A 25,733-nucleotide genomic window follows, 5' to 3' on the forward strand; every position below is an offset into this window, starting at 1 on the left:
TTTATGGTTCAAGTAGCGGTTTATATATTTATTATAATTATACACAACCTTGACAATCTATATTGCCATTCAAAAATAAATTGAAGTATTGTCAATTTGCACATGACCTGTCACTACTAAGAATCCCATTTACATACATAGTAAACATTTTGCATACCTTCACACCGCTTTAAATTCTGACACTCCCATTCTCTTCCCCCTTCAACCTGTGGAGATATGTTTATAGACTTTGTAAACAAACTTTTCCAACTATGCAACATTCAGGGACTACCACCTTTTTAAGTCAATTTAATTAAAACCATTTCACCACTTTGTAAAGGTGGTTGGTGGGTATAGCTCTTAACTACATTTTTGTTTAAAATGATTCTTCATCGATTTCATTGCAACGATTCCTGGTTTTCACTGCTTGAAATTATTTCCTTCTGACCAGGAAAGAAGGAAAACACGGTTTAGCATCTGTATTAGGAAAATCGCATTGAGCACATTCCTGGTTTTGTATTCTGCAGTGCTAATAGCCACATTTTATTGTTTTCACCGTTATTTACATATTAGCAAGTGGCTGAAGTCTTCAAATTTCAACTCTGGAGAATTAAGAATTCAGCTAAGAGTCAGCCACCACACACTTTCTGTAGCTACTTAGAGCTTGTGTTTATACTCCAAATGCTATCTCGGAGTTGAAATTAGAATTTATGAGGCATCAACACCTTCTGTTAAGCAACATGTTTTTTACCACCTCTTCTGACAGAGAGGTTATACCTCCTGGTGCCTGAAAGACTAAGAAAACTTACAAATAACAAAACCCAGAATATTTCTCCATCCCCTTATAACTCAGCTAATGGCAGCTAATGTAAGCATCCTTAGAGCATGCAGACCTCAATACTGATCCACAACTGAAGGTTGGGCATCTGGGCTTCACTTTAGAAGGGCTCACAGAAGTCAGTGTATTGGAGTATTACAGTATGGTTACACAGCAATCCAAGTCCTCTTTTGAGGCAAGAGGTTCTAATCTACGGCACTAATCTATGGGAATTGAATTTAGCTTCTTTTCCTACAGCAGTTGGGTAGATGCTTTGAACCAGCAAATGCAGCACATTTGCAACGTGGCTTCATGTTTTGATGCTTTAACTGACAGAGCTCTGAGAAGTGGAGGTGCCAAGGTTTGTTAAGGCTGTAAAGTTTTTATGCTGTTGTCAAAAAATAGAGAAAGCAAAGTCTCCTGCCAGCTTCTTGCTTGTTTCCTGAAATTACGCTTCAACATAATCCTTATAGGAAAACCCCCACTTCAAATATGGAATATTGAAGAACAGTGTAACAGTCTGTAGCAGAGGTGGGAGTTCAGCACACTGACATCTTTAAAAACATGACAGCATTTCAAATGTTGAAGATACAAAGGAATCTTACCAACAGAGTGGATGCTTTACATTAACAGCTTCTAATTTTGCATGGAAGAAGCAAAACCTTCATACACCACAGGGTATACTGGATGCTACGGCTGCACCCCTGTCACTGCAGTTCCTCTCCCCTGCTGCCATACCAGACACAGGGGCATCTTGTGCTACCACATGATCTTGTGAGGCAGGTGGGTTTTTCACCCAAAGATCATGGAGGATTCTCCCAGCTGCCCTCTCCAGGTTTTGCAAACATGCCCCACAAGCAGTATTTAAACACTGGATCAAGGGCACTGCAGGAGCAAGCAAGGGAGAGGAGTCTTCGTTCAAATTCAGACCAAACAAGGTAGGCAGCTCCTAGTGGGGTATTTTGTCATGGAGCAGCAGCTAAAGAAAGAAGTGTATAAATGCTTAACTTATATGTAGTTAAAAATCTGTTTCCTACATCTGAATGAATGTTGAAGCAGCTCCTGAAATTCTGAAGCACTGTAATAACAAACATGGAAAGGAACCCATGAATCAGCTGTAAAACAGCTACTAGCAACTTAGTTTAGTAAAGAAAATTAACACAAATTATTTTAAAGCCCTTCCTTGAATAAGTCCATTAAAGCTCTACACAGGAGAGAATAAGTCCTCTTGAAAGAAAAAATATTTTACTAGTAAAATGAAACAAAGAATGGCTGCTGGTTTGTAACTAAATTTTTACATGAAGGTTTAGAATGTGATTACTGGAACTTTTTTTAAACAAAACTCTACTGCCTTTACAAAGATAGCGTTACTTCCTTTTTTGTTTTGTTTTTGTGGGATGTTTCATAACAAAAACATTTTCAAATGTTTAAGGGAACATTTTCAAACATTCAAGATGTATCTTGCCCTCACCAGAAAGTTTCAAATAAAACACTATTGACAAATACTTTTAAAACCAAGATGCAGAGTAGCACACTACTGTTGGTTTCCTAACAAATTTTATGTTGCAAAGGTAAGTCATTGTGGTGCTGTCAGTGTAGCCACAGGGTAACTCACTTTTTGAGTCCGACACACAAAGCCTCACATTCAAGTTGTGCATAGCTTATGTAAGTACTTAAGAATCTTAGATCTGCCTTGGTAAAATCTCCTCTTTGTAACAGAAAACAGATTACATATTAACAAATCATATTTCAATGTGAAGCTCATCGTGGAAAGAACAACTGCCCTTCTCAAAGGGATTCCTAACGTGTACCTCAGCAACTATTGCTGTTGGCAGTCTGTGGGCAGCATTCCTCTTCACCAAGGATCTAGAGACAGACCAATGCACAGCAAAAAACCCCTATCCTAGTAAGAAAAATTTACAATTGTTTGTCTGAACTGTATCTGCTTTTAAGCGTGCTGTAGGATTATTCTAGACTTTATCCTAAGAATTGCTTCAAACATTTGTAATGTAGTATTAAGCTTCTGATGACCATGAGCAGAAGATGTACATGACCTTTCAGCTATTGAAGAACTTACTTACACTGGAGATTTCTGCTGCGTGAGCTCTTCTGCCAGGTATCAGGAAGTCTACTAGACAAATTAACATGTAGATGGATTTTAAGCCAATACTTAATAATGCTACTCATTACACTGCTGTGGTAAAAGCCATTAAGATATTAATGGTGTTAAAAGCCTACAGGACCAAAGCTAGCTCAGTCATTACTGACTTAAGCTTAGGACAACTGATGCTGAAGTAGAATCACCCCCTCAGAGCCAGAGGTGTGACTGCAGTGGCAGAATTCAAGACTGAGGTTTCAGAGTGGCTGCAGAGCAGCTCTTGAAGATCACACTGTTTTTGTTCAAGAACTTTAAGTATGTAAACTTATGGTGTCAGCCCATCCACACTTGAGTACATAGAGGAGCAACAATCAGTAGGGCAAAGCACGTCCATCTCAGTCACCTGATGTCAGTAATGAAGATGCAATTCAAGAACCTGAACTAGTCTGGCAGGTTTATGTACAGTTGTAAATGGTGCTTCCTTTTTCTGTGAAGATAGGTAAGAGTTTAATTTACCTCTACCACTGGTCATGGATTACTTTTTGTAGCATGAACAGTGATGGTAGATGAAGGGCATGGCTGGAGATAAAATGGTAGCCAAAGCCAGAAACAAGATAGATCATCATTTTTCGCTTGTTTACAACAGCAACACCTCACACAGGAGAACTACTGCAGTAGTGCCCAATTAACACCTGTACACACCTAAATTTGTTTCTGCAACACAGTTCGAGTCACTGAAGCATTACACTGCAACTAATCCAAGTTTCTTATGCTGACTGGAATAAGAAACCACTTCTCATAGTTTAAGTAACCCATTCCCATTCTGGTAATAGAAGTTTGAAGTCAACAGTGACTGGCTCTAGCAAGTGCTACAGTACCCTGGTGACAGACAGAAGCATTTGGAATACAGAAACATCCACTGGACCTTGACAGTGTTTAAGATGTATCAAAGAAAACAGCAATCTCACTGTGTAATACATTGCAGACACTTTCATTAGATAACTCAATGACAAAAAGTGGTACGTTTGTCAAGTAGATTCCATCTTTGCAGCAGTAATATCCAGTTTTTGTTTTGATCCTTGACCAAAAGCTTTGCATGCTGAACACCAAGGCTTACATAAGTTCTCAGCATTTCTTTCAAGACTGCACTAAACATCATTTAAGCAACCTCAAAATCAGGGTGCTGATATCCAGCTCGTGCAGCACCACTGCTGCTGGTTCTCCTTCCCAGTATGAGATATGATGTAATACTGAATTCAAAACAAAAGAAGTGGAAATAGTAACATGTGCAGTAAGACATTTTCAAGGAGACAGCTATGCAGCAGGCCTTGTGTGTTCTAGCCTTTCATCCTACTGTCATCAGCATCATCCTATCACGAGCACAGTACGTTATGTACAGTGGTGTGCACCAAGACCATGAATTTCAGCACATGGCAGAGCCACTATACTGGAGCTGTTTGTAACTCAGATTGGTAGTGGTATGGGAACCTAAAAAAAGAAACACATTTAAGCTTGTATTATTCCGTTTATATGAAAAAGACCGTACAATTCCCATGGTACATCAACAAGATGGGCTGGTATGCCAACTAACCTCTATTTTAATATTTAAATTATAACAATACAATAACTAGAAAAGGTCAGTGCTTCAAGTGACAGCTTTTGCCACTTCAATTCCAATATTTTTCCAAAATAAAGATGCGATTAGATCTACACTTGAGCATCAGTAGTGCAATACAGTATCCTTTCCTGAATAAAGGAGCTGAGGTTTATTCACAATAAAAGCTTTAAATAAGGTAGATTGTTGCCATTTATATATCAATTCTGTATGTTTGATATAAAATATATTGGGAAAGCTTAAACTGACTTATACAATCTACATTTGGCTGAAGCTCCACATAAGCAGCATCAGTGGAAATGAACATCAGAGGTGTACTTAATATAAAACACTTTCAAAACTACTCATCAACAAATGACAGAAGTTTGGCTAAGAATAACTGAACATCTGAGGTGTGTACCAGACAAAAAGAATGGACCCTGTGGTTACTTGCACTATTTTAATTGAGTAAAAGATATGCAAGATTTAGTCCACTTCCATTTCTCCGGGGGGTTTGGTCTGCTGAGGGTTGTCCTTCGCTGGTTCAGGTTTGGTTTCAGTACCGCTCTGTCCGTTCACTGGTCCGTTGTGTTCACCGTTAGCTTTTGACTGCCCATCACTGGGAGGTTCTATCTTCGGTTTGGGCTTGTATATAATGGGATTACAGAAGCTATCCAATTCCTAATTGTGACAGAATTGAGACAGTAAGGTCATTTGGTGGCACAGCAACTGTACTATACTAGAATGTCTCTCATTTGTGTCTGGTCCATAACAGCCTGGAATTTATTTTTCAAGGATGAGACTTCTCAATTCTATTAAATCTAGAAACTTAAAATAAAGCCTTTCGCTACCTAAAGAACTCCTGATCTGTTACAAACCTATATGGCAATCCATTCTGCAGGAAGTCTGGTGCTGTAACTCAGGGTATTTAAAAAGGCTTATGCAGAGGTATGCTGTAATTCAAGAGCCAGCACTGAAGACTGCTGAAAGTGCTGCTCCCTCTGGGTAAATCTTTTAATGGCTTTAAAGTGTTTGTAGATGTAATATTCTACCTCAAATCTCGGCCAAAATCTAGTTCACGAAAAACTTATTAGAACACAACAATGATTTTTATGATTGTATTTTTTTACCTTAGATTTTGCCAGTATTTCTGCCACTTTCACAACTGGATCCTGAGTTAGACTTAGTTTGTTCTGGGCATTCATTTTGCTGTTCAACCAATTCATAGCCTCGTTGATGTATTTTTCAACTTTTTCCATCTCAGCAGGATCTAAATGATCATATTTTTCATCCTAAGGAGAGAGATATTTGTATCACCAACTAATATATGCTGCTCACCCAATTAAATTAGTCTTAGAAGCTACAGAAACACTGGTAACAGCCATAACTTGAGAGATCCATTTCGAGTGGTACAGGAAACCATGAAAAACGTGATGATCTTTGACTCCTGAGAACTTGAAAACTGTTCTGCATTGCCAGCAGAAACAGCTTCTTCATGAGAACATAAATCAAAGTACAACAGCCCTTCTAAAGCAGTTTAAAAGTTAATCCTATACAGTTTCTTTTTAAACACAAAAAGCTCTACAGCCAAACTCAAAACACTTATAATCCTCGAATCACTAAGTAATTTATTTCTACCTTATTTTTGTATGCTTCTACTGCTTTCATAAGGAGCTGAATCTTCTTTCCCAGTTCATTTAGAACTTTTGGTCTCTCTTCATGTTCCATGCATCTTTCCTGAATAGGCTGTCCAAATTTCTGCAATGGTAAGCACAAAGATCTTTACAAAATACCTATTTCCTTTAGTCTGGCCTAAGAATAAAATGAGGCATGGGAAGAAAGGCTGCCTTTAGGTCCTTTTCTCATCCATTCAAGAGCTAAATCTTTGCATGTTTCTTTAGTGCATCAACAACACAAAAATCCCAGAGGTTTAAACCTATCCTTACTAGGCTTGGTATTTTGCCGTTTTCTGCAAAAACAGCTTTTGGAACAGAAACAAATCAAGATTTAATGGATGCTTTAATTTTCAAGCAGTTAATCTAAAAACTTCTAGTTTTATCCACTACTGTTTTTTCCCACAAAGGAAATCTGACTTGAGAGAAGACAGCTGGAGCCCTAGGGCTAGAGACACACTTCAACTTACTCCAAAAGTAGCTAGTCATTCGTCAGAATTCACATTTTCCCCATGAGATTAATAAAATCTGAAGTATTTAAGGGTTTTTTTTTGTCATTACTAATCAAATGATACAGTGGAAGCTACTGTTAAAGCACTCTCAGCCTTTATCATTAGACATTAGACTAAAAAACTGGGTTTTATGATACAGCCACAGAAGATCACTCAGAACAGGAAAACCAGAGCATATATTCTAGAGTGTAATTCTGATTACCCGGGAAGGCAGTCAAACTATTCAAAAACCTCCTTCAGATTGTAACAAGACTGACAGAAAAGTCCCATAGCAATTAAATCTGTTGTCACTAGTGACAGCCTGCTTCATTGCAACCATTTTCACATTAGGAGCACAACTCACATTAAACCAAACCGTATTTCTAGTTCTAAATATTCTATTCACTTCATAAATAACTTGTATATACAACCTCAACACCCACGCATGATTTTTCTAGAAAGCCACTTAAAACCTTACTTTTAATTCCTGAAGCTTATCCATGTATACTTGTTTTGGCTGGTCCTCTCCATCTTCATAAAGCCAGTTTTCAGTGTCCTCCAACATCAAGGTCAGCTTGTTTGAATCCTACAAGGCATGTCAGGGACACTCCAGTTCAGAAATGAGACTTTTCTCCCACCCACCCACACCTTCACAACTTCATCCCTACTCAAAAGAGACTGTGTCATCAGCTTGAAATATTCAAAGTGATAGTGAAGGAAAACAGCAACGAACAGACTTGAAAGCCAAGATTTTACAGAGTCATAACAGAGGGAGGACAGCCCTACTCATCTGATTTGCAGGTGAAGTTTATTGGAGTTACAGAATCAGTCCTGAAGCTACTTAAGACAGCTCATGCACCTCTTAACATTCTTCCACATTATCTGTTCATTTTCTTTTTATTCCTACCCACTCACACCATTCAGAAGTTCATGGCCTGCTCTCCTATGCTGACCATAGGATTTTCATTTTCTGCCTGCATCCCCAATCTTTCTTTGCCACTGAGGAACTTCTCAGACAATAAAGATTTCTGCATGCTTGCAAGTCAAATGTTAGGTCCAAGTGTAATTTGAACTTCACTTCTGTGAAGTTGAGCCATCTCTTACTCCAAAACTAGTCCAAGAGACAGCTGGAGCCTTCACAGAACCCACGCTTAAAATTTACAAATATGAAGGAACTTTTTTTCCAACAGCTGAAACATATAGGCAAGACTTACTTCTTCAGTGATAAATTTCTCAAAGACTCCACACAGCTTGTCTCTGAATTCATACACATATTCTTCAACAGCATTCTTAGCATCATTTCTTTCTTTCTCAAGCTTGTCTTGCATCATCATCTTCCCCTAGGGAGGAGAAAGGCTTATTTAAAACTAAAAGCATTTTAAGTGTCAAGCTCAGTGACTACTCCCTTGAAACAGTACCACAGAACTGGGCAGAAAACTGCTAATTTACAATTACTGATAAAAGTTTTCACCGCTGTGTAAGTCATCTGCATTACAAGCACAACCAGAACAGGGTTAAGTCTAACAAAATTGAGTAATTTCACCAAAATCCCCCCACAAAAGCAACCCCCCTTACAATTAAGAGCGAACCCCCTAAGAACTCTAAATAGGCTGAGTTGATGGTTGCAAATTTTTTCTAGATAATTATTTACAGTGGCATTGAGTGGTCATCTGCTTATGCTGCTTACCTCATTTTCTATATAGGAATTGATCAGATCTTGTCCCAGTTGCCTATAGAGGCTGGCCTGTATAGGGAGGTCAATACTCTTAACTTTTGTTTTAGCCTTTGGCTGCGATGGATGATCTTGCTTTTCTCCAGAAGAAGCCTATAAAGAGTGACACTATTAAGAAACTTCCAGGAATGGAAATATTACTACATTTATGCTCAAGAAAGAGAGACAAATAAAACTAGTTAAGACAGCTACAAATTAATTTTATATAGATTTAGCACCTAATTATTCCTTTGTGTTCAAAATCACCATTGCCTTAGTTTTGAACCAAACTGGTGAAATTTAATTTCTTTAAACATAAAGAGCTGTAAGAAAACCTGCTCAGCAGCTATTATTCTTCACAGTATTTAGTTTCTCTAAATTACATGTTCACTATAAACCTAGGTTGCACAACAGAAAGCTACTTCAAATTCTTATTCATACTATGTTGAAAATTAAAGTGCTATGGTGGGATTCCTAACTTACATATAGTCATATACTGAAATGCTTATATAAATATTATTTCTTTAAATACAGTCCTACACTCTGCAACTAGTAAAATCAATGAGTGTGAGAATACTGGGCAAAAAATATCTTATCAGTACTGAATACAAACTTTTGTTTCAGTTCCAGCATTTTCAGTTTCCTCATCTGCTTGGTTCTGTTGTTCAGCTTGACCTTTCTGCACACCTTCTTCTTGATCAACCTGCATTTTATCCTAGAGAGAGAGTTACATAACTGAGTGCAAAGGTCAACTGTAAGATTTAAGACTGATGTCAGTTACAGTAGATGACAGGCAATAGATGAACTTCAGAATCAACCCTAACAATTTTTGATTCACCCTGTTTGAACAGGTGTTTTGATGTATTACTTGTATTTCTATCTTGAAACGAAAATTCTACTCAGCCTGTTGATGTTGCCATCTGTCCCCATAACATAATCACACTAAACCCTGTGAATACTCCCTTCACTTTAAATTAGAAATAAATACATATAAAACACAAGCAAAGAACATTCTAGAAACACACCACCAACACAGGCAATAACAATGGGTTCTCTATGGAACAGCCAGAACTCTGACCTTGTATCATTTTTGACCTAAACTTTAAAAGTTTGTAGTCTAAAGCAGAAGTAATTTTATCATCATAACTAAGATCTGCATCTGTCTCAAGGACAGTGAGACTAATACAAATTAGTTTCTGTAGTAGTGGCCTCTTGGAGTACATGACCAACTGTCTTCCCTCCTTGCCACCCAAAATAAAGCAAGCTTCAATTCAATTTATCTGTAAATTTATCCTAAATTTATCCCTTATGCTTTATTCCAAATTAAACAATATGAAAAAGACATCCCTGATTACTAGTGCTGATCACTTGGTTTAAGTAATACAACTCCCTACACTTTTAAAGAAGTTTTCAGGATGACTAATATTTGGACATCCAGAGCATTGGTAACTAAGGAGCTGTAGATAAAGCCTGAAAGATCCAAGACTGCTTCTACTAAAAGGAATTCAGATTTCTGGATTCATAAACTACATATTAAAGAAAAATCATTTACTGTTAGTTCTCCAAAATACAAAAACAGTCCTTTAAGGATTTCAAACTCTAGCACAGAGGCATAGTGGAAGTTTAGAGTGGAAAACAAGGTTACTTTTACCAAATTTAAGTTTTGTCACTTCAGAGTAAGAAAAAAAAATTCTAAATGCTAAATTGACTGTTCTTACTGTTCACACAGAAAAGCCAACAACATTAGGATCTGTTTTACCTACAGGAAATAGCTCTAGAGGGGAAATAACATACACCACAAACCTCCTCCTCAGAGTCAAGGGGATGATCCTCAATACTGAAAGGTAATTGCTGACAAGCACCATTGTGAAACAGAAGACACGTTAGACAAACAGCTAACAGTTGTACTACAGCTGCAAAGCCTGAGGATGGAAGTGGTTACTCGTGTGCTGAACGCCCAGGGAACTCCGTGTACAGCGTGCCTCACGCTAAATGCCAGCTCTATCATTTCCAACTCTTTTCCGCTTGATTACAAGCATCAGATACGGAGCACTTGCCCACAAGGAACTGCATCATGTTTAGTATTTCAAATATGCTCACATTCCTGGAAAGCAGTGTAGTATTCAAGGAGTTGCTTATATAGATTATGTAATGCTAGTTGTGTAACCACTTGCTCTAATTCCTGTAGTATATTGAACTAAAGTGGGGAAAGCTGCTAACAACAAATCTTAAATGAAAGGCTGCCAAGGCCACCATATATAAAGATATACCACATATTTTTTACTCATTGAAAAAATACCGTGTGAGGAACAACAGACCCTAAAATCAATGTCAACAGATCTCATTACATATGCTGCCACTTGCTAGCAACACCAGATAATGCTAATGCTAGCACAGAGATGCTAAAGAACAACAACAAAAAATATCACTTTGTTGTTTAGAATCTGGTTTTACATTCTTCTTTCTTAGTGCCACACTTCACCAGCACTTCAATAATAAACATGAAGAAATGTGTTACATAACAGAAGAAGTAATTTAAGGGGGGAGAAACAGTAACTGTCAAAAGCCAAACACCGATTTAATCTGCAATTATTGGCTCTCCTATCAGAATCACAGTGTAGATATTTCCAGGTTTACGTACCAGCTCCTCATCTCTGCCTTGGTTCTTAGCGGATGATTCAGTGTCCATAGGTGTGTCGTTGTGCTCCCCCTCTATGCTCTGCTTCTCTATTATGGAAGCACTAGCCACGCTGAAAAGGCCGTGGATGTTGACGCGCACTTTCACCTTCACTTTGGAATTGTCGCCGTCGTGTTGGGGACCAACATTTTGAATAGTGAAACGCCCTTGAAAACAACAAAGATGGCTTCAACTGTTGTGTCAAAACAGTAGTGGAAGGGTGTTAATTTAAACAGCACCTTCATGGAACTTGAACTACTTGGAAACTTTCTACTTAGTTGTCAATTCTACAGTGTAAGCTGCAGGTAGATAAACTAAAGCCTGGTTCTCCAATTATTATCAGTTCCCTGATAATTAGTAAGATGTTTCTGCTTTATCTGTATTTCATAAAAAAGTAAGATACCACTTTACTAAGTATTCTACTTCTCTGTTGCCTTCTGTAACCACCACACTAGAGAAATTACTCTGATCGTCTCAAATGGTTTTCTTTTGTCCACGTAAACTCAAACTTCACACTGCAAAATAAAACGTTAACAGAGATTTTGAATGATGAATTTGATAACATGGCTGCACTACACTTCTGGAGAATGAACAGTGCTTATCAAGGCTTCTGGAAGTAGTGATGTTGATACATATTGCAATTTGCTGGAGTGTAGATCATGCAGACTGGGCACACATAAAGGAGAATGTTTCTTCCTGAAGACCACAGATTTCTTGCAAAGACAGCTAAATAGACAGCACCAAGTTTATATCTGATTAAAAAATCAGGAAATAAATGAGTTAAAGACCCTGAGGAGCAGATTAATACTGCAAGTAAGACAGTATTAGCTACCAAGAACCTTATTCATACCATCTAAGTCTTTACACTCTACTACAGATGCTTAAATTGAGGAAATGCCTATCTTTTACATTCTCAGATTAACAGAAAGAGACGTGACGGATAGCAGCAGATGAGTTACCTGCTCAGACAGGTAACAGCTCCTTTGATCCAACTGCTTTGAAAAATCCAGGCTAGCTGGCACATAAGATCCTTATCAATTTTATAGAAACTGAAAGAACCAGACAATAGAGCACTAAAAACTCCTATCTACTTGTTTTAAAGCATTCAAAAACTGTAAAGATAAAATGAACAAAGCGGAATTTTTTTTAGGAACTGTCCAACAAAGATGTCACTACTGTTTGATCACTACATTTAAACCAAGAAGAGACTGTGCTGAGCCTTTCTAAAGAACCAAAGCTTAACTATAAACTAGGAAATATGGAAGTGACCTATCTTAGAAGAAAGGAGAACCACTCTTCCCAATATCAACAGGAGCTGGCTATGGGGTTTCTATTCACATTTCCTTACCTATTCTGGAATCAGGATAAGGCACTTCATGTGGATGGGTATAATAAGCTTCCAGGTCAAAAGGCTCTTTCTTGTGAAAAGTAATTACTTTTGAGAATGGAGCAGCATGGTTCTTACTGAAGACTTCACACTCCCTAAAACAGTAAAACATTAAGTAAGATTAAACCTCTGAGCATAATTTAATGGATAATGAAAATCCAGGTACGTTAATGATCAGCAGCCATGCAAACAGCTGAGTAATTTAAGTTATTTTATGACAAGATTTGGTCTCAAAGCTGGACTCTGCATTCAGGATCACACTTTATTACAAACTAAGCAACTTTACTGCAACATTTCTTAATTAAATGTGAACTTCCAATTATTAAGCAGTAATTGGAAATCAAAAAAGTATAGTGCAAAAAGAAAAACCAAAACCAAAACAGTTCAAGTGGATGACAGCTTCAAAGCCAGAGGCCTGTTTTCTTCCCCAACAGCTCAACATTTTTCTTGATATACAAACACACACTTTTCAGTAGGCACTGTACCAACTTACCCTGTTCCTTCTTCATAAGATGATTTCCATCTCAATGTTATAGAGTAAGGAACAACATCTGTGATGGAAAACTCACGCACTTTAAAAGCTGGGGAAAGAATTGCACACTAGAAAAAAAAAAAGAAACAAACCAAAATTTTATTATATCCCTGCAAGTCAAATAAATAGCAAGTACAAGAACTAATACTGAAGTGCTAAAAGGCTACAAATCATTATAGGTCATATGGAGGTCCTGCTTATCATAGAATTTTTTTTAACAGAAACTTCCCATAGTTAATTGAACTGAAAGACTTAACTAAAGTAATAGATGCTACTTCCCCAGTGATTTTCAGTAAAGATACCCAGCAAAGCTTTCAAATGACTACATCGAAGTGGAACAGCAGAATTTCAGTCATCAAACTTAACAGGTCTCTAACAAGACCATCCTTTTAACATGACACAGCAGCAGATTAATGAATGTAACAGAATCATTTCTGACAAGGTCACTCTCACCAACTGTTGAAAGAAGTAGTAAGACCCTGTAACTTGTTTCAGCTGTAGTACCTTTTGCTTGTGGTTAGTTGTATTTAATTAGTACCGGATGTTAAAGTAGCAATAGCGAAGTTTTATTTCAGTAACTATACCTGCAAGGCACAGCCTCTTGCAACAGCTTCATCAGCATTTAGCGTGGTGCTTATCTCTTTACAGAAAAAGTTAGAGATCTGTTCCTTCACTGCTGGAATTCTAGTAGCCCCACCTACTATTTCTATACTGTAGATATCTTCACGCTGAAGTTCTAGAAAAGAGAGTGCACGGCTTTAAGTTATCATCAAGATTTCAAAAAGCTGCCTTTGGACAACTAAAGAAAAAAAAAGAAAATTTAACAGTCCTGTTATTATCTGACACTGCGACAAGCACTGAATACATTTAACAGCTGACATGATCTTTACAACTCGCTGTCCCCCCTGCAGGCTACAAAGATTTCTAGTTGCATAAACCTGGAAAATGCAGAAGCCAAGCATCAATGAGAACAGCATGTGCATCCCTTTCTGGTGTGCATAGACCCAAAAGTGTAAAATTGGATCTTCTTGAGGAGTCCTGCCCTACTGGACAATACCTCACCTCTGCTGAACAAGAACAAAGTGAAACCCAAATACCTCACCTTACGGCTGGCTCAATCTTGGTTGCCAAAAATGTGAAGCAAAACCTTTAGCTAAATATATGTAAAAAATAGTAGACTGTGCTTGCAGGTTATCTTGAATTCAGAATTAAAAAGTTATGTGTATAAAATAATCTCAAACTATCAGTCCTTGAACAGCTCTGCTCAGCAGTCACTCAGGTTTTCAATTCCTGTATCTAGCCAAGTCACAAGAGAAGCTGAATTCTTCCCTTTCTTTTAGATGAAGATGCTGGAATTAGGGGTTAAACCTTTTCCTGTGGAAGTCCAATTCTCTCCTTTACAGTACATTAGGCAAAAAAAATATTAATTTGTTATTTGCACATGCTTCAGGTAACTTACTTTAAGAATATACTGCCAAATTCTCAGGTCAGTGAAGACATGTATGTATCACATGGAACAGGCTGGCAAAAAGGTTGCAGTAAAGAATAATATTTTTTCTCCGTCATCATTTTGGTTTGATTTGGTTTTGTGTTTTTTAAACCAATTCAGAGTGCCAGCCTTTTCCACGACACAGGGTGAATGAGGGTCAATAACCAAGGCTGCAGAGTGGCACGTGCACTAAATGAGGCGGGAATGGCATCATGCAGTCATGACAAGCGTATGAATGGAACTTACATTTAAACTTTTCAGTATTTAGCTTTGCAATTCTAATAAATACAAAAATATATTAAAAAGATAATCATTAAGGAGATCCAGGATAACTGGATTACTAGCAGTACCTAAATTAACTCCTACTTACTCGCTTGATCCATGGCTGCTCTTAGAGGAGGCTCCACTCTGGCCAGAAGGGCAGCACACAATTGCTCAAACTGAGCTCTGCAGGACAGCAAGAGTGTTCCACGTTACAAGGCAGCTTAGAGACCACCCTCCCCTGCACCTCAGTGCAAACAGCACACCATACCTGTTCATCTTACTGGAGACATCAAGGTCATTCATGAAGCACTCAATATTGAGTGGAAGGTCAGAAGCATTTGCACTCATCAGCTTCTTGAGCTTTTCACATTCCTGATACAATCGCAACAGCGCTCGGGGATTCTCTTTTACATTCAGTTTGTATTTTGTCCTAAATTCTTCAGAGAAGTAGTCTACCAAAGCCTCATCAAAATTCCTACCACCTACAAAAGGGTCAAAGGTAGTAGCCAAGACCTGACAGAAGTGAAAGAAAGATGAGAAGCTATTAGACAATGTTTGTTCTGTGTCATTTCCTCAACACAGCAAAACGTGCTATCATCTTCCACACAACTTCAAATGGCATTTCGCTACCAAAGACAAGTTCACAAAAGCATTCAGCCAGCAGCAGCTCACAGACAAAAGCCTCCAAAGCAGGAAGTGAAAACTTCCTGTTCAGTTTTGCCTTGCATCTATTGGATTTAAGACTTTCAACTTGGAAAAAACCCTCAGCATCATGCAGCAACTCAAGCAGTTCAAGAATTTCCCATGAGTAAGTCAGCTGCACAACTACAATGCTTTTGAGACTACCTGGTTATGCAACTGTATCAGTGATATAACATGGCACAAAAACTGGGGTGTGCTCAATTATCAAACACTTTTCAAAACACACTTTGGGATAGTTCACTTCTGCGTTTTACAAAAAATGACTTACTGAAACAGAAAAAAAACAACAGAAGGGTTTTGTATTCCACATTTTAAAAGTATTTGCTATAGACATTTAAAAAATAATTCTTCCAAAGAGCAGTATTTTGACTATTAAATAACTTCAGGCATATGGAATTTTAATGCATGACTTAAAAGGTTACCTTCAGTTTTCCCTTGTTAAAAGCACAGATGGAAACCTGATATGCAGAATGTCCCATATCTACAAAGACCACATTTCTTGGCTTCTCTTCCAAGGCTGGCAGATCTTGCTTGTATATTCCATAGGCTAATGCAACTGCAAAACATGAACCCACAGAAGTTAAGGGCAAGATGTAAAGTGTGCATTAAAAGCACTATCAGAAGACACACATTACCCATTCTTCACCCTTTCTAAACACCTCCATAACTGCTCAAATGTTCAGAACATGTTGAAAACATACTTTTCATTGACAAGAGATGAAAGAAATGTAAACGGAAGGTTTACCACTCCTGAAGTATCACCCTGTAATTCAGTTCTGCTTGCAGCCAAATTAACATCCTAATTTGGGAAACTGCACAGATTAAGCCTCATGCTTACACCTCTCCCTTGAAACGCTTTCAGTATTTTTTATCTTAGCTTTGCAAAACTCACACTATTTTAGAAGACTAGGTTACACAAATCCAAGATTTCACTAACCAGCCCTCATTTGGAAAGTTGCTTGAGACTTTCTGAGAGCAAAGAAAACTTAAACCAAGAAAAATAAAAGTCACTGATTTAAACAGCTCCAACTTTAGTTCCCATGAAGTGTTAGATATTTCTGTGCTCTACCCTGACCAGAAGAGGGAAGTTACTTTATAGAACCAGTTGTGCCATTGCTGCAGCTGATGGGATTGCCACAAGTTTAAACTGTCATTACCCCACAGACTCAGTTGACTTGGATATCTCAAGTCATACAGTTCAAGTTGTTCGTAAATATGATCAGCAAATCCACTTTTGGAAAAGTTCCATAAAAATGCAGTTTACACAGAAGTAGTTTATGTTACAGCATACACATTAAGTAGTTAAAAATGAAAAATATTTTGGATGCCTCCTAAGTGTTGCACATCACCCCACAGCTGTGTTTCCAGTTCCCAAGCTGGATTGGGCAGGACCAGCCCGGACAGCTCTTTCTCAAGCTCCTAATTGTGTAACAGCAGGATGTCATCACCCTCCCATTCAAGAGCCTGAATGGATTTAAAAGGAAAAAGAAGAAAAAAAAAAAAGTTTCTGCCTTTTACCTGCTGTAGTTTCATTCATCAGCTTCAGACAATTTAATCCTGCAATCTGTGCAGCTGCCATTACAGACCTCCTTTCAGCATCAGTGAAGAAACTAGGGACCTGTTTCCAAAAATAACAAACACAGGGTATTCTGGAATATGGATTTTTTAATTTATGTAAGTCAGACTTGCCCATTAAGCTACCCTATAAATGTCATTGCCACAAGAAACTGTTATGAGCTAGCCGCAAATTAATAAGGCAGTCTGAATAAAACAGGTAGGTAATTCCTTTTAGTTCATATTTTAATTAAGATTTCAAAATATGGCAAAAATGAAGTGGCATTCAACGTTGTTTTAAATAAAGCAGATTTAAGCACTACAAAAAAACACCCCTTTCTCAGATTCTTCTGATGAGTCTTTTAATGTTAAAATCATTACTAGGTACTGAAAACATTTGTGCAGGACAAAGTCAACACAATAAATATTCACACATAGCCCAAAACCAAGTTACAGCCACAAGCACTGCAGTGATGCCAGAACTAAACCTGAACCTGTATCCATTTTCCAGACATCGTCTCCAGCACAGTGCCAACTTACAGGGAGCTACAACATTCAGTGGCATCAAAAACAGCCAGAATGTAATCAGAGCCCATTTAGAAACTGGCTGCCATCAGCTGGCACATCTTCAGCTTCAGTCAGAACCACACTCACAGTGTGTTTTGTTGGCTACCACTGTGCTGTATTGCCAAGGATCCCTCTGTGCGTGGGAGGTGCTCTCTTAAGTGTCTTTGTACACCAAAAGGAAGCAAGGAAAAACATCAAAGTGGATTTCTAACAGCTAAAGTACATGACTTTCCAGTTGCCATGTCTCTGCAATCCCTCATGCCCAGACTTCCCAGCAGACCAGTAAACAAAAACCATGTGAAAAGCAGGCACGGGAATTCGTATCAGGAACAAAACCTCCTCGTGGGGAAGGACATCAGCTAAAAAAAACCAACATGGGCAAAGCAACAAAATAAAAAGACTTCTTCAAACACAACCAAGTAATTTGGGCTTCTCAAATTGTTGCTACGACCCTCAGAGAGTTTAGGCAACTCTCAACTGCACCACAACAGCGCTCAACTATGTAACAACAAAGAAATTCAACACGAATTTGGGAAGGGTCTTTGGAATCAAGGAGGATACGCTTATGCATAGGACAGCTCCCATTTCTAACAGGAACTACAGTAATCAGGAATACTATATGCAGCCCTTGTAGATAGACAGCTTGGATCAGTTTAAGCAATATGTTCTTTCTGAAAACACACTCTTGATTTAACAAATTTTTCATCTTCTCACATACAATTCCAAAAGTATTCTCATTTGGAAAACCTTTAACGAAGGCCTATTTTTGGGGATACGATTTCTATCTGCTACTTGTATCTATTCCCACTGCACCATGGCATATCTGGTCCTGGTTTACGTAAAGCTATCTACAGATTACAATAAATATATTACCACTTACCGAAATCACACAGTCTGCCACTGGTTTCTTCAAAGCACTTTCTGAAGTCTCTTTCAGTTTAGCCAGTAACATTCCTGTAATCTGTTCAACCGCAAAAAGTCTCTCTTCATCAAGGTATCTCACCTGAAACAGAGAATTGTGATTCTGTGATCAATCATCTCAACTCTTCCCTGAACATGTGCAACTTGGACATGGTTTGTAATGCTGAGAACGGAGACTCAAGTTTAATACCAGACTCTAGACACAAATAACGCCATAGCAATTGATGCTACAGATCTGTGCTACCCACAACAAATCTTAAACCAGTTCAGTTTAGGTGAAAATTGTTTTGTGGCAAACTTCAATACCTCGGTTATCTCAAGGGGTTATTCACAATGATACAGTATTTGTGTTGCTCGTATTTTTTTTTTTAACTTAAAAAACAACAACAAAGCATAATACATAACCCTAACACAAGCTGAAAATGAAGAGTTTTGGAGCAAACCCAAGGAACATTTGCTTCCTGCAAGGGTCACTCGAGCACATGAGGGAGGGAAGGTGCAAACAAGGCAATTCTCATAGTCCTGCCCTGCTCAGGAAACACATCTGAACCTTCAGCCTTCATGTGAAGTTCTGTGTCCTGAATTCCTGACAGACTACTGTCTCTCTAGCAATCCCAAGCACTCCTGTGCAAGGAAAACCAGAAGGATGTATATTTACACTGGCCATTAGTGTGATTTGACCAGGTGTACAGAACAAAACCCACTCTGTGGTACGAATCCCTGTCAAAAAAGCAACTCAAAGTGCAGTGAAGACGACTGGGAGATCTGCTTCAAAAGTGCATTCCTAATCCAAATTAAAATGCTAAAAAGATACACACATTCAGAAATTGAACCCAGAAAGCCAGAACTCTGAGAAGAGCAGCTTCCAGCCATTTAGTCTGGAAGCAAATTACAACTAACTTGTTCAGATTTCATATTCAGAGCATTATCCTGTTCTCCTGAAACTTGGTCTCTGCACGTCTAAGACCTAATCCCAGAGGGAAACTACTAATCACACACAATAACTTTTTAATGTATTAGAACATATTTGAAGGTAAATCTAGTGGGGTAAGGTGAAAAGTTGGTAATGGAAAGTACTATGGAAAGCAAATACAATTGATGAGAAACCTCAGTGGACATCTTGGTTAGAAAGTACAGGACTTATTCAGAGAAACAGGAATATATTTAGAGCCTTTTGAGGGAAAATCTAAGTCTGTTCATGCAAGAAGCGACAAAGGTCCAAATCCACCTCTAAAGGTACTCTGCCCAAAGCTTTAACTCACCTTTACTCCTACGGAGCCATTAGGCATCTTCTGAAGTTCATAGGGAAGTTTGGCCCTCTCAGCTTGTATGTAAGGATCTTCAAATGCTCTTCCATGCAGTTTTTTGAAACCATGTATTGCATTTTTTACATTTGTGACGATCTGTGGAAAAGATATTTTGATTACCTGTGACATGCAGGCTACAGAGGACCGTGAAGAAAGAAGCTCTTGTTATGGTGGGTTTAACTTTTGGGTTTAATTCACACGCTGACCTGCGTAAAGCCCTACACATTCACTGAAAAGAAACGCGTGTGGGGAGAGAAAGAAGAATCTATTTTTTAATCTATGGCCTCCATTAAAAAAAATTCAAGCTTATTTCTCCCTGCAATATTCATTAGCTTGCTGCCATCAATTTTCACAATTTTTACATTAGAGGAACTTTCTGATACATTATGCAATATTTGAGATATTTGATATTTGTTGCAATGGCTGTCAGTAGGACTAAATGAAGTTATTACCTACATTAACCTTAAATGAACCTTCACCAAATGAACACATTTCACTTCCTTTGAAGTTCTCCTCTAATTCAGATCCCAACTGGATGTAAAGCCTCCCCACACCTGTTCTCTCATCAGTGTTTTAACCCAGTTACTTTAAGAACAAACAGGCTTTTAAGCAAAGAAAGGGCCAGAAGAAACAAATCCCAATGAAGGCAGTATTGAAGCTATCAAAAGAAACTACTCCAGGGTAATCTTGTCCAAGATGAACTAGTTTACTAATCGAAAGAGCAAACTTCCCAGCTGGGAAGAATACTGACAGTACACCTTCTCAGCAGCAAAGTTCAGGGGCTGAGCTCAGATAAAACGTGTGAAGTTGCTCAGAATGAAAGCGATATGGCTTCTGCATTTACTGCCTGCTCATGGCACATCATGGGGGCTCTCCTACCTTCAAATCTGCCAGGTAAATTTCCAAATCTACACAAATCTAAGGGGAAGGAAGTCTTCCACATGCTAACATCGTGCATGGACACACAAAAAAAAGAGAGCAAGACCTGACCTATTTTGAATTTGCAGATTCATACCAGCTACTACAAATCTCGTACATGGCTTTTTTTCCCCAAAGGGAGGTTTTCCAAAGGTGCAAGTGAATTTACTGAGGATCAGAGAAATTTCACTTCTGTTCAAAGCCCTAAAGTGAGATAGTGCATAACTAAAATGCATTTAATTCACATTATAAGCAACAACAAGTACCTCTACAAAACTCTGTTCAACTTCAGTTTCAGCTTTTCTAAAGCATAAGCACATTATCCCTCCCCAGCCCCAGAAGAGATTTAATTACGAACTCTGTTCTTGCTGTCATGAGTAAGCAAGAGAATAATATTATTTTACTGGGGAACAAACAACGTTTTCTGTTTCTTCCCTTCCCCCCCCCACCATATGACAAAACAATGCAGAAATACGGTTTCAATTTTAATACAGGGTTATTAATATTGTTGAAGCAGTAACTATTACTGTGAAATATACACTTACTGCAGACAATTCACTTCAAAACATAAAATTACCAACTTCATTTGTTACTTTTCGTCACACAGTTCAACAGGACATAAGTCTAATAAGTCACAATAAAGTCTGTGATGCATTTACCTGGCTCTTCGCTGCATTCCCAATGGCTCGGGTCTTGGATCCTAAAGATATACATGCTCTAAATAAAAACAGAAAAAACAAATCAGGTTTAAAAGAAAACATCATAAAACATTTACATGGTACTATAAAGTATCCATAAAAATTCAAGTAGCAGAACATGGATGTGGTGTTTGAGAGCATTACTGCATGAAGCACCAGAACTTGAAGTGGAATTCTAGTTACTCTTTGCAAGTTAGTTTAGAAACTGCAAGCACTGCAACTGCTGTCAGTATAAATGCATTTAGGGAATTCTATAAAAGCTTCTACAGATCTCATCATGAAGGAAAAGCACGAATAGTCACTTCTAGGTCACAGGTAACTGTGAAAAGAAGCCTATAACATTTAGTTTAAAAAACCCTGAACTTTACCAGTCAGGTTTTTTTGACTCAACAAACCCTTGAGTCCGACAGGACCACACTCACAGTGTAAGAGCCCTTACCAACAATCCTAAGACAACAACTGGGAAAAAAAACCCCAAACATCCAAGGCCAGGGGAGCTGAACAGCCCACGAGCTGTCGAGCACTTTTGTAACTGAGGACTACCAAGTACATGCTGCAAACAGGAAAAAGGGGGGATATCTGGGAACAGCTCCCAGGGCTTTGGAAGCTCTAACGCGGTCCTTGCTGTTTCTTGTGTCACCACTGAACACCCCTCTGGCTCAGCAAAGGCTGCCTCAGGTCGCAGTCACCATCTGGCCTCCCTCACTATCACCTTTGGAAACGGTTAGGTTTCCTTCTGGAAGTTACTATCACCATTCTTCACATTACAGATTGGAGATAGAACTCTTCCCCAGAAAGGAACGAATCCGGCTAAAACCACTCAGGAGTAAGCAACAGATACAACCCAGGTTTCATACAGTTCAAATGCAATTGTAATTGTTTAACGAACGTATAAAGGTCACTACAGCAGATTGCTTCCTGCCTCCTCTCCATCATCACTACAACGAGGGCACTGTAATTTGAGAATATCCTCTAGCAACCTCTTCTCTATGACACCACACTGAACATGCAAAACTCCCCCATTTCACTGCTGCAAACAGACAAGGCACTGCCCTACATTTTCAGATATGTAGTTCAGCTTTCACAAACAGTTTTTACCATTTTTAGCATCCCAAAACTACAGTTCCCAACCATACCCTGTGATAATTAAGGAAGGTCAGATAAAAGAGCTCTTCATAAAGTAGGCAAACGGTGTTTACAAACTAATGCTGTTGTATCAGGCCTTTTCAGGGTAGGAATCTGACTCTGCTGACAGACAATTACTGGCACATACCCCATGCAGAGCATAAAGCATCAAGTCAGAAGCTACTTGACACACCACAGCTCCTGCCACGGTTTACTTCAATTACTCACTTCCAGCACAGAGGGATGGATGGTTTCTTCTTCCCTTGGCAGGGAAGCTACAATCTCAAAAAATGAATGTGCTCTCTTTGGCACCAAAAACTTCTGCAGTATCCAAAACAGCCCTCTAGGAAGAACATCCACCCTAAGGATACAAGGATCTGAACTGCTTCCCTTACCACTACCCTCAGCTTGCTTTGAAGAGAGCTGCAAAGCAGTACCCAGACTTCACTAAGATAGCAACTCTCCCTGCATTGTTTTGAAGATGCTCTACCTTCACGATCTTAATTACAGCATGTGATCACACTAAACACATGTGGTCTGAATAAAAGTTACTAAAACATTATGAGCTACCAACAATTGGCTGTTTTCCCACAAAGCTACAGTGGTGAGGGAGAGCACCTGAGAGGGCCACTAGCCATGAGCTTAATGTGCTAGGAGCACTGGAAACACGTGCAACAGACTGGCTGGAATTGCCAGGTCAGAAAAAGCCAAGCATCAGTTAACTTCCAAACAGATGCAAGGGCCAAAAGCCTTAAGATATACAAGTTCTACTGAAATGGATGGCTTCATGGCAAAATCTTCTTTCTTTCTAAATATATTTGTGCTAAAGCTTCCAAGATGATACACATCTTCGAGACACCAACGATCCCAAGAATCAGATTACAGGATGCACATTTCAGGCAAATATTAACAAAGGACCACCTGAATGTTTTGTAACAACAGGGGTACCGGATTTATGGCTTAGGAATCCTGTGTTAAACTCTGGTAATACAGATCTTCCCCAAGCCTACAATGCTTTTGTTGGTACGCTGAAAACGATGCAGTTCCCAGCAGCACTGCACAGGTGTCTGAGCCAGCTCTAAAGCTGCAATCTGGCTGCACTGGTGAGCCTGGTCCAGAAAGAGCACAGGCAGGACTGTCCTGTCTTTAGGCTCTACACCAGGATCTTTACACGGCTGAACCACAGCACACTGTGTGGGAAAGGGTTACTGGCCTACCCAGGTATTTTTACACAGTGCTGCACAGACGTAGCAGACTTTGTGTTTCTGGGAGTAAGTCACAAGTATTTGGGACATCTCCAGTCCATGTTAACTATTAGCTAACTTAAGTATGTGAATGATGTAAGCACCTGTATAGGAACATTTAAATAAGGAGTTCATTTACTGGGTTGTGTTGCTATGTGCAATAAGAAGAAAAGTTTTGATGATTCAAGAGTCAGATCTGCCTACATCACTCAAATCCTGTCTGAAGTAAAGGTTTAGCTTATATGATAAACTTACATAACTAATAAATTTGTTACATTTCTACTGACCTTTTTTTGGTTTGCCTCAAGACAACAAACACAAGTATTAGAAAGGATTTTCCTCACGTTCTCCTGTATTACTGCATTTTGAGACAGAGAAGGCCAAGGAAAATGTCACTTTAAGCGAGACACCTACTGCCTTTAAGTGTATATATACTCCAGATGCTGCAATTGCCAACTTGTACATCCTTCATAATCCCTCTGCAAAAATCTTGGAACTACAGTTAATCAGACATTAACGTGAAAAATATTAAATGCAGAGAAGCCTTCCTGAAAAGAACATACTCCAAGAACAACTAAGAAATGGAAGTGTTCTTCATCATAAGGGGGAAAGAAATTGCAGCTGCCCGAGGATTCTTTGGGCAACAACTTCATGGGATTCCTTGCACTGAATTTGAAAAGCCCCTGAATTTCAGTTCTCATAAAATGTGCACAAGGATAATGACTGCTTGAGAGTTAATGTGAAAAGTATATTTTTCCAAAGAGTTAAAGGAGTATTAAACAGTATTCCCGTTAATACAGAGTGCATGTATTTCAGCACTCAATTTCTTTGCACTTCTAAAAAGCAACTTTTTGGAAAGCAAACCAACACCTACATTTCTCTGACATCAAAAGGACAGCAACGCTGAAGTTATTACAGCCTCACACAGCAGAAACAGCTTTCTCTGTTAGCTACAAGTTCCTTTAATAAACGGAAGCACCATCCAAACCCCGGTTTTCATAAGTATTACACGAATTCCTGAATCCTTGAAAATTATGCACAGACAAAGCTGTTAAAATCCTAGACGTATCCCATAGAAACAGAGGAGCAAAGTCTCCACCTACTCTTGCGTATCCCATCATCACAGACGCTGCCCACTGCCCCCCCGCCCTCTTCCTCGCCAGACCTCGGTATTCCACGGCCAGCAGATGCGGTGCAAGTAAGAACAGGTTTAAGGAGAGGGAATTCATCGCGCCACTTCCCTGTTTCCCTGGTGAATCAACGTCCTCCTCCTCCTCCTCCCCAGTCTCGCCACCACTCCATCATCTAATTGTTAGTGAAAACGTTTCCAGCTCTGGCAGGCGTTCCAGAGTTGGGGAAACACATGCACTCCACCGAGATCTTTGGCTACCCCAAACCGAAGCGTGATAAGGACGGAAAAAAAAAAGTCCGCTGTGCCTCCGGAGCCGTGCGGCACATTCACAGCGCGGGATTTCAAGGACGCGCAGATCCAGAAGCCGGGACAGCCAGACGCAGACACTCGAATGTCTCCCGGGCAACCTCCAGCCGCAGCACACGCGCCGCTGCGCCTGTTCCCGGGAAGGGGCTCTCTCCCGGCTCCCGGCTCCCGCCGCGGGGACTGCAGCGTCCGGGGGGAACCACGCGGGGAGCGCCGCGGGGCGCGCAGGGCACACGGCCCCGCGGGGCCACACGGGGCTGCCCGCGGCGGGCGGAGCGGCAGCGCCGGTACTCACGGGGTGCAGCGGTCGCTGTACTCGTTGGCGATGGTCTCGATGCCCCCGCTCCGCGCCACGCCGATGTAGCAGTTGAGGAAGCCGAGGTCGATGCCCACCACAGACATGGCTGCGCCCGCTGCTTCCCGCGCTCGCCGCGGCTCCGCTGGGACTGGGACTGGGACAGGGACTGTGACCGGCCCCGACTCCGCGCCCGCCGCTCCCCCACTGCGGAGCGCCGGCACCAACCGGCAGCAGCCCCGCCGTGCGCAG

General features: G+C 39.6%; 1 protein-coding gene across 1 annotated transcript; it reads right to left on the reverse strand.

Moving 5' to 3' along the window:
• Positions 1–25,733, reverse strand: HSPA4L (heat shock protein family A (Hsp70) member 4 like). Its single transcript, XM_050320484.1, has 19 exons — positions 25,482–25,733; positions 21,341–21,398; positions 19,719–19,859; positions 18,416–18,538; positions 16,933–17,032; positions 15,837–15,970; positions 14,981–15,225; positions 14,819–14,895; positions 13,544–13,695; positions 12,921–13,027; positions 12,389–12,522; positions 11,005–11,207; positions 8,977–9,078; positions 8,340–8,477; positions 7,867–7,992; positions 7,131–7,238; positions 6,127–6,246; positions 5,619–5,780; positions 1–5,169 (listed from the first exon to the last, which is right to left on the reverse strand). Exons 1-19 carry the CDS (start codon positions 25,586–25,588, stop codon positions 4,975–4,977), a joined length of 2,532 nt encoding a protein of 843 aa, XP_050176441.1. The 5' UTR covers positions 25,589–25,733; the 3' UTR covers positions 1–4,974.

The sequence above is a fragment of the Myiozetetes cayanensis genome, unplaced genomic scaffold (genome assembly GCF_022539395.1).
Source record: "Myiozetetes cayanensis isolate MyiCay16 unplaced genomic scaffold, myiCay2020 scf24, whole genome shotgun sequence".
Taxonomy (NCBI): Eukaryota; Metazoa; Chordata; class Aves; order Passeriformes; family Tyrannidae; genus Myiozetetes; species Myiozetetes cayanensis.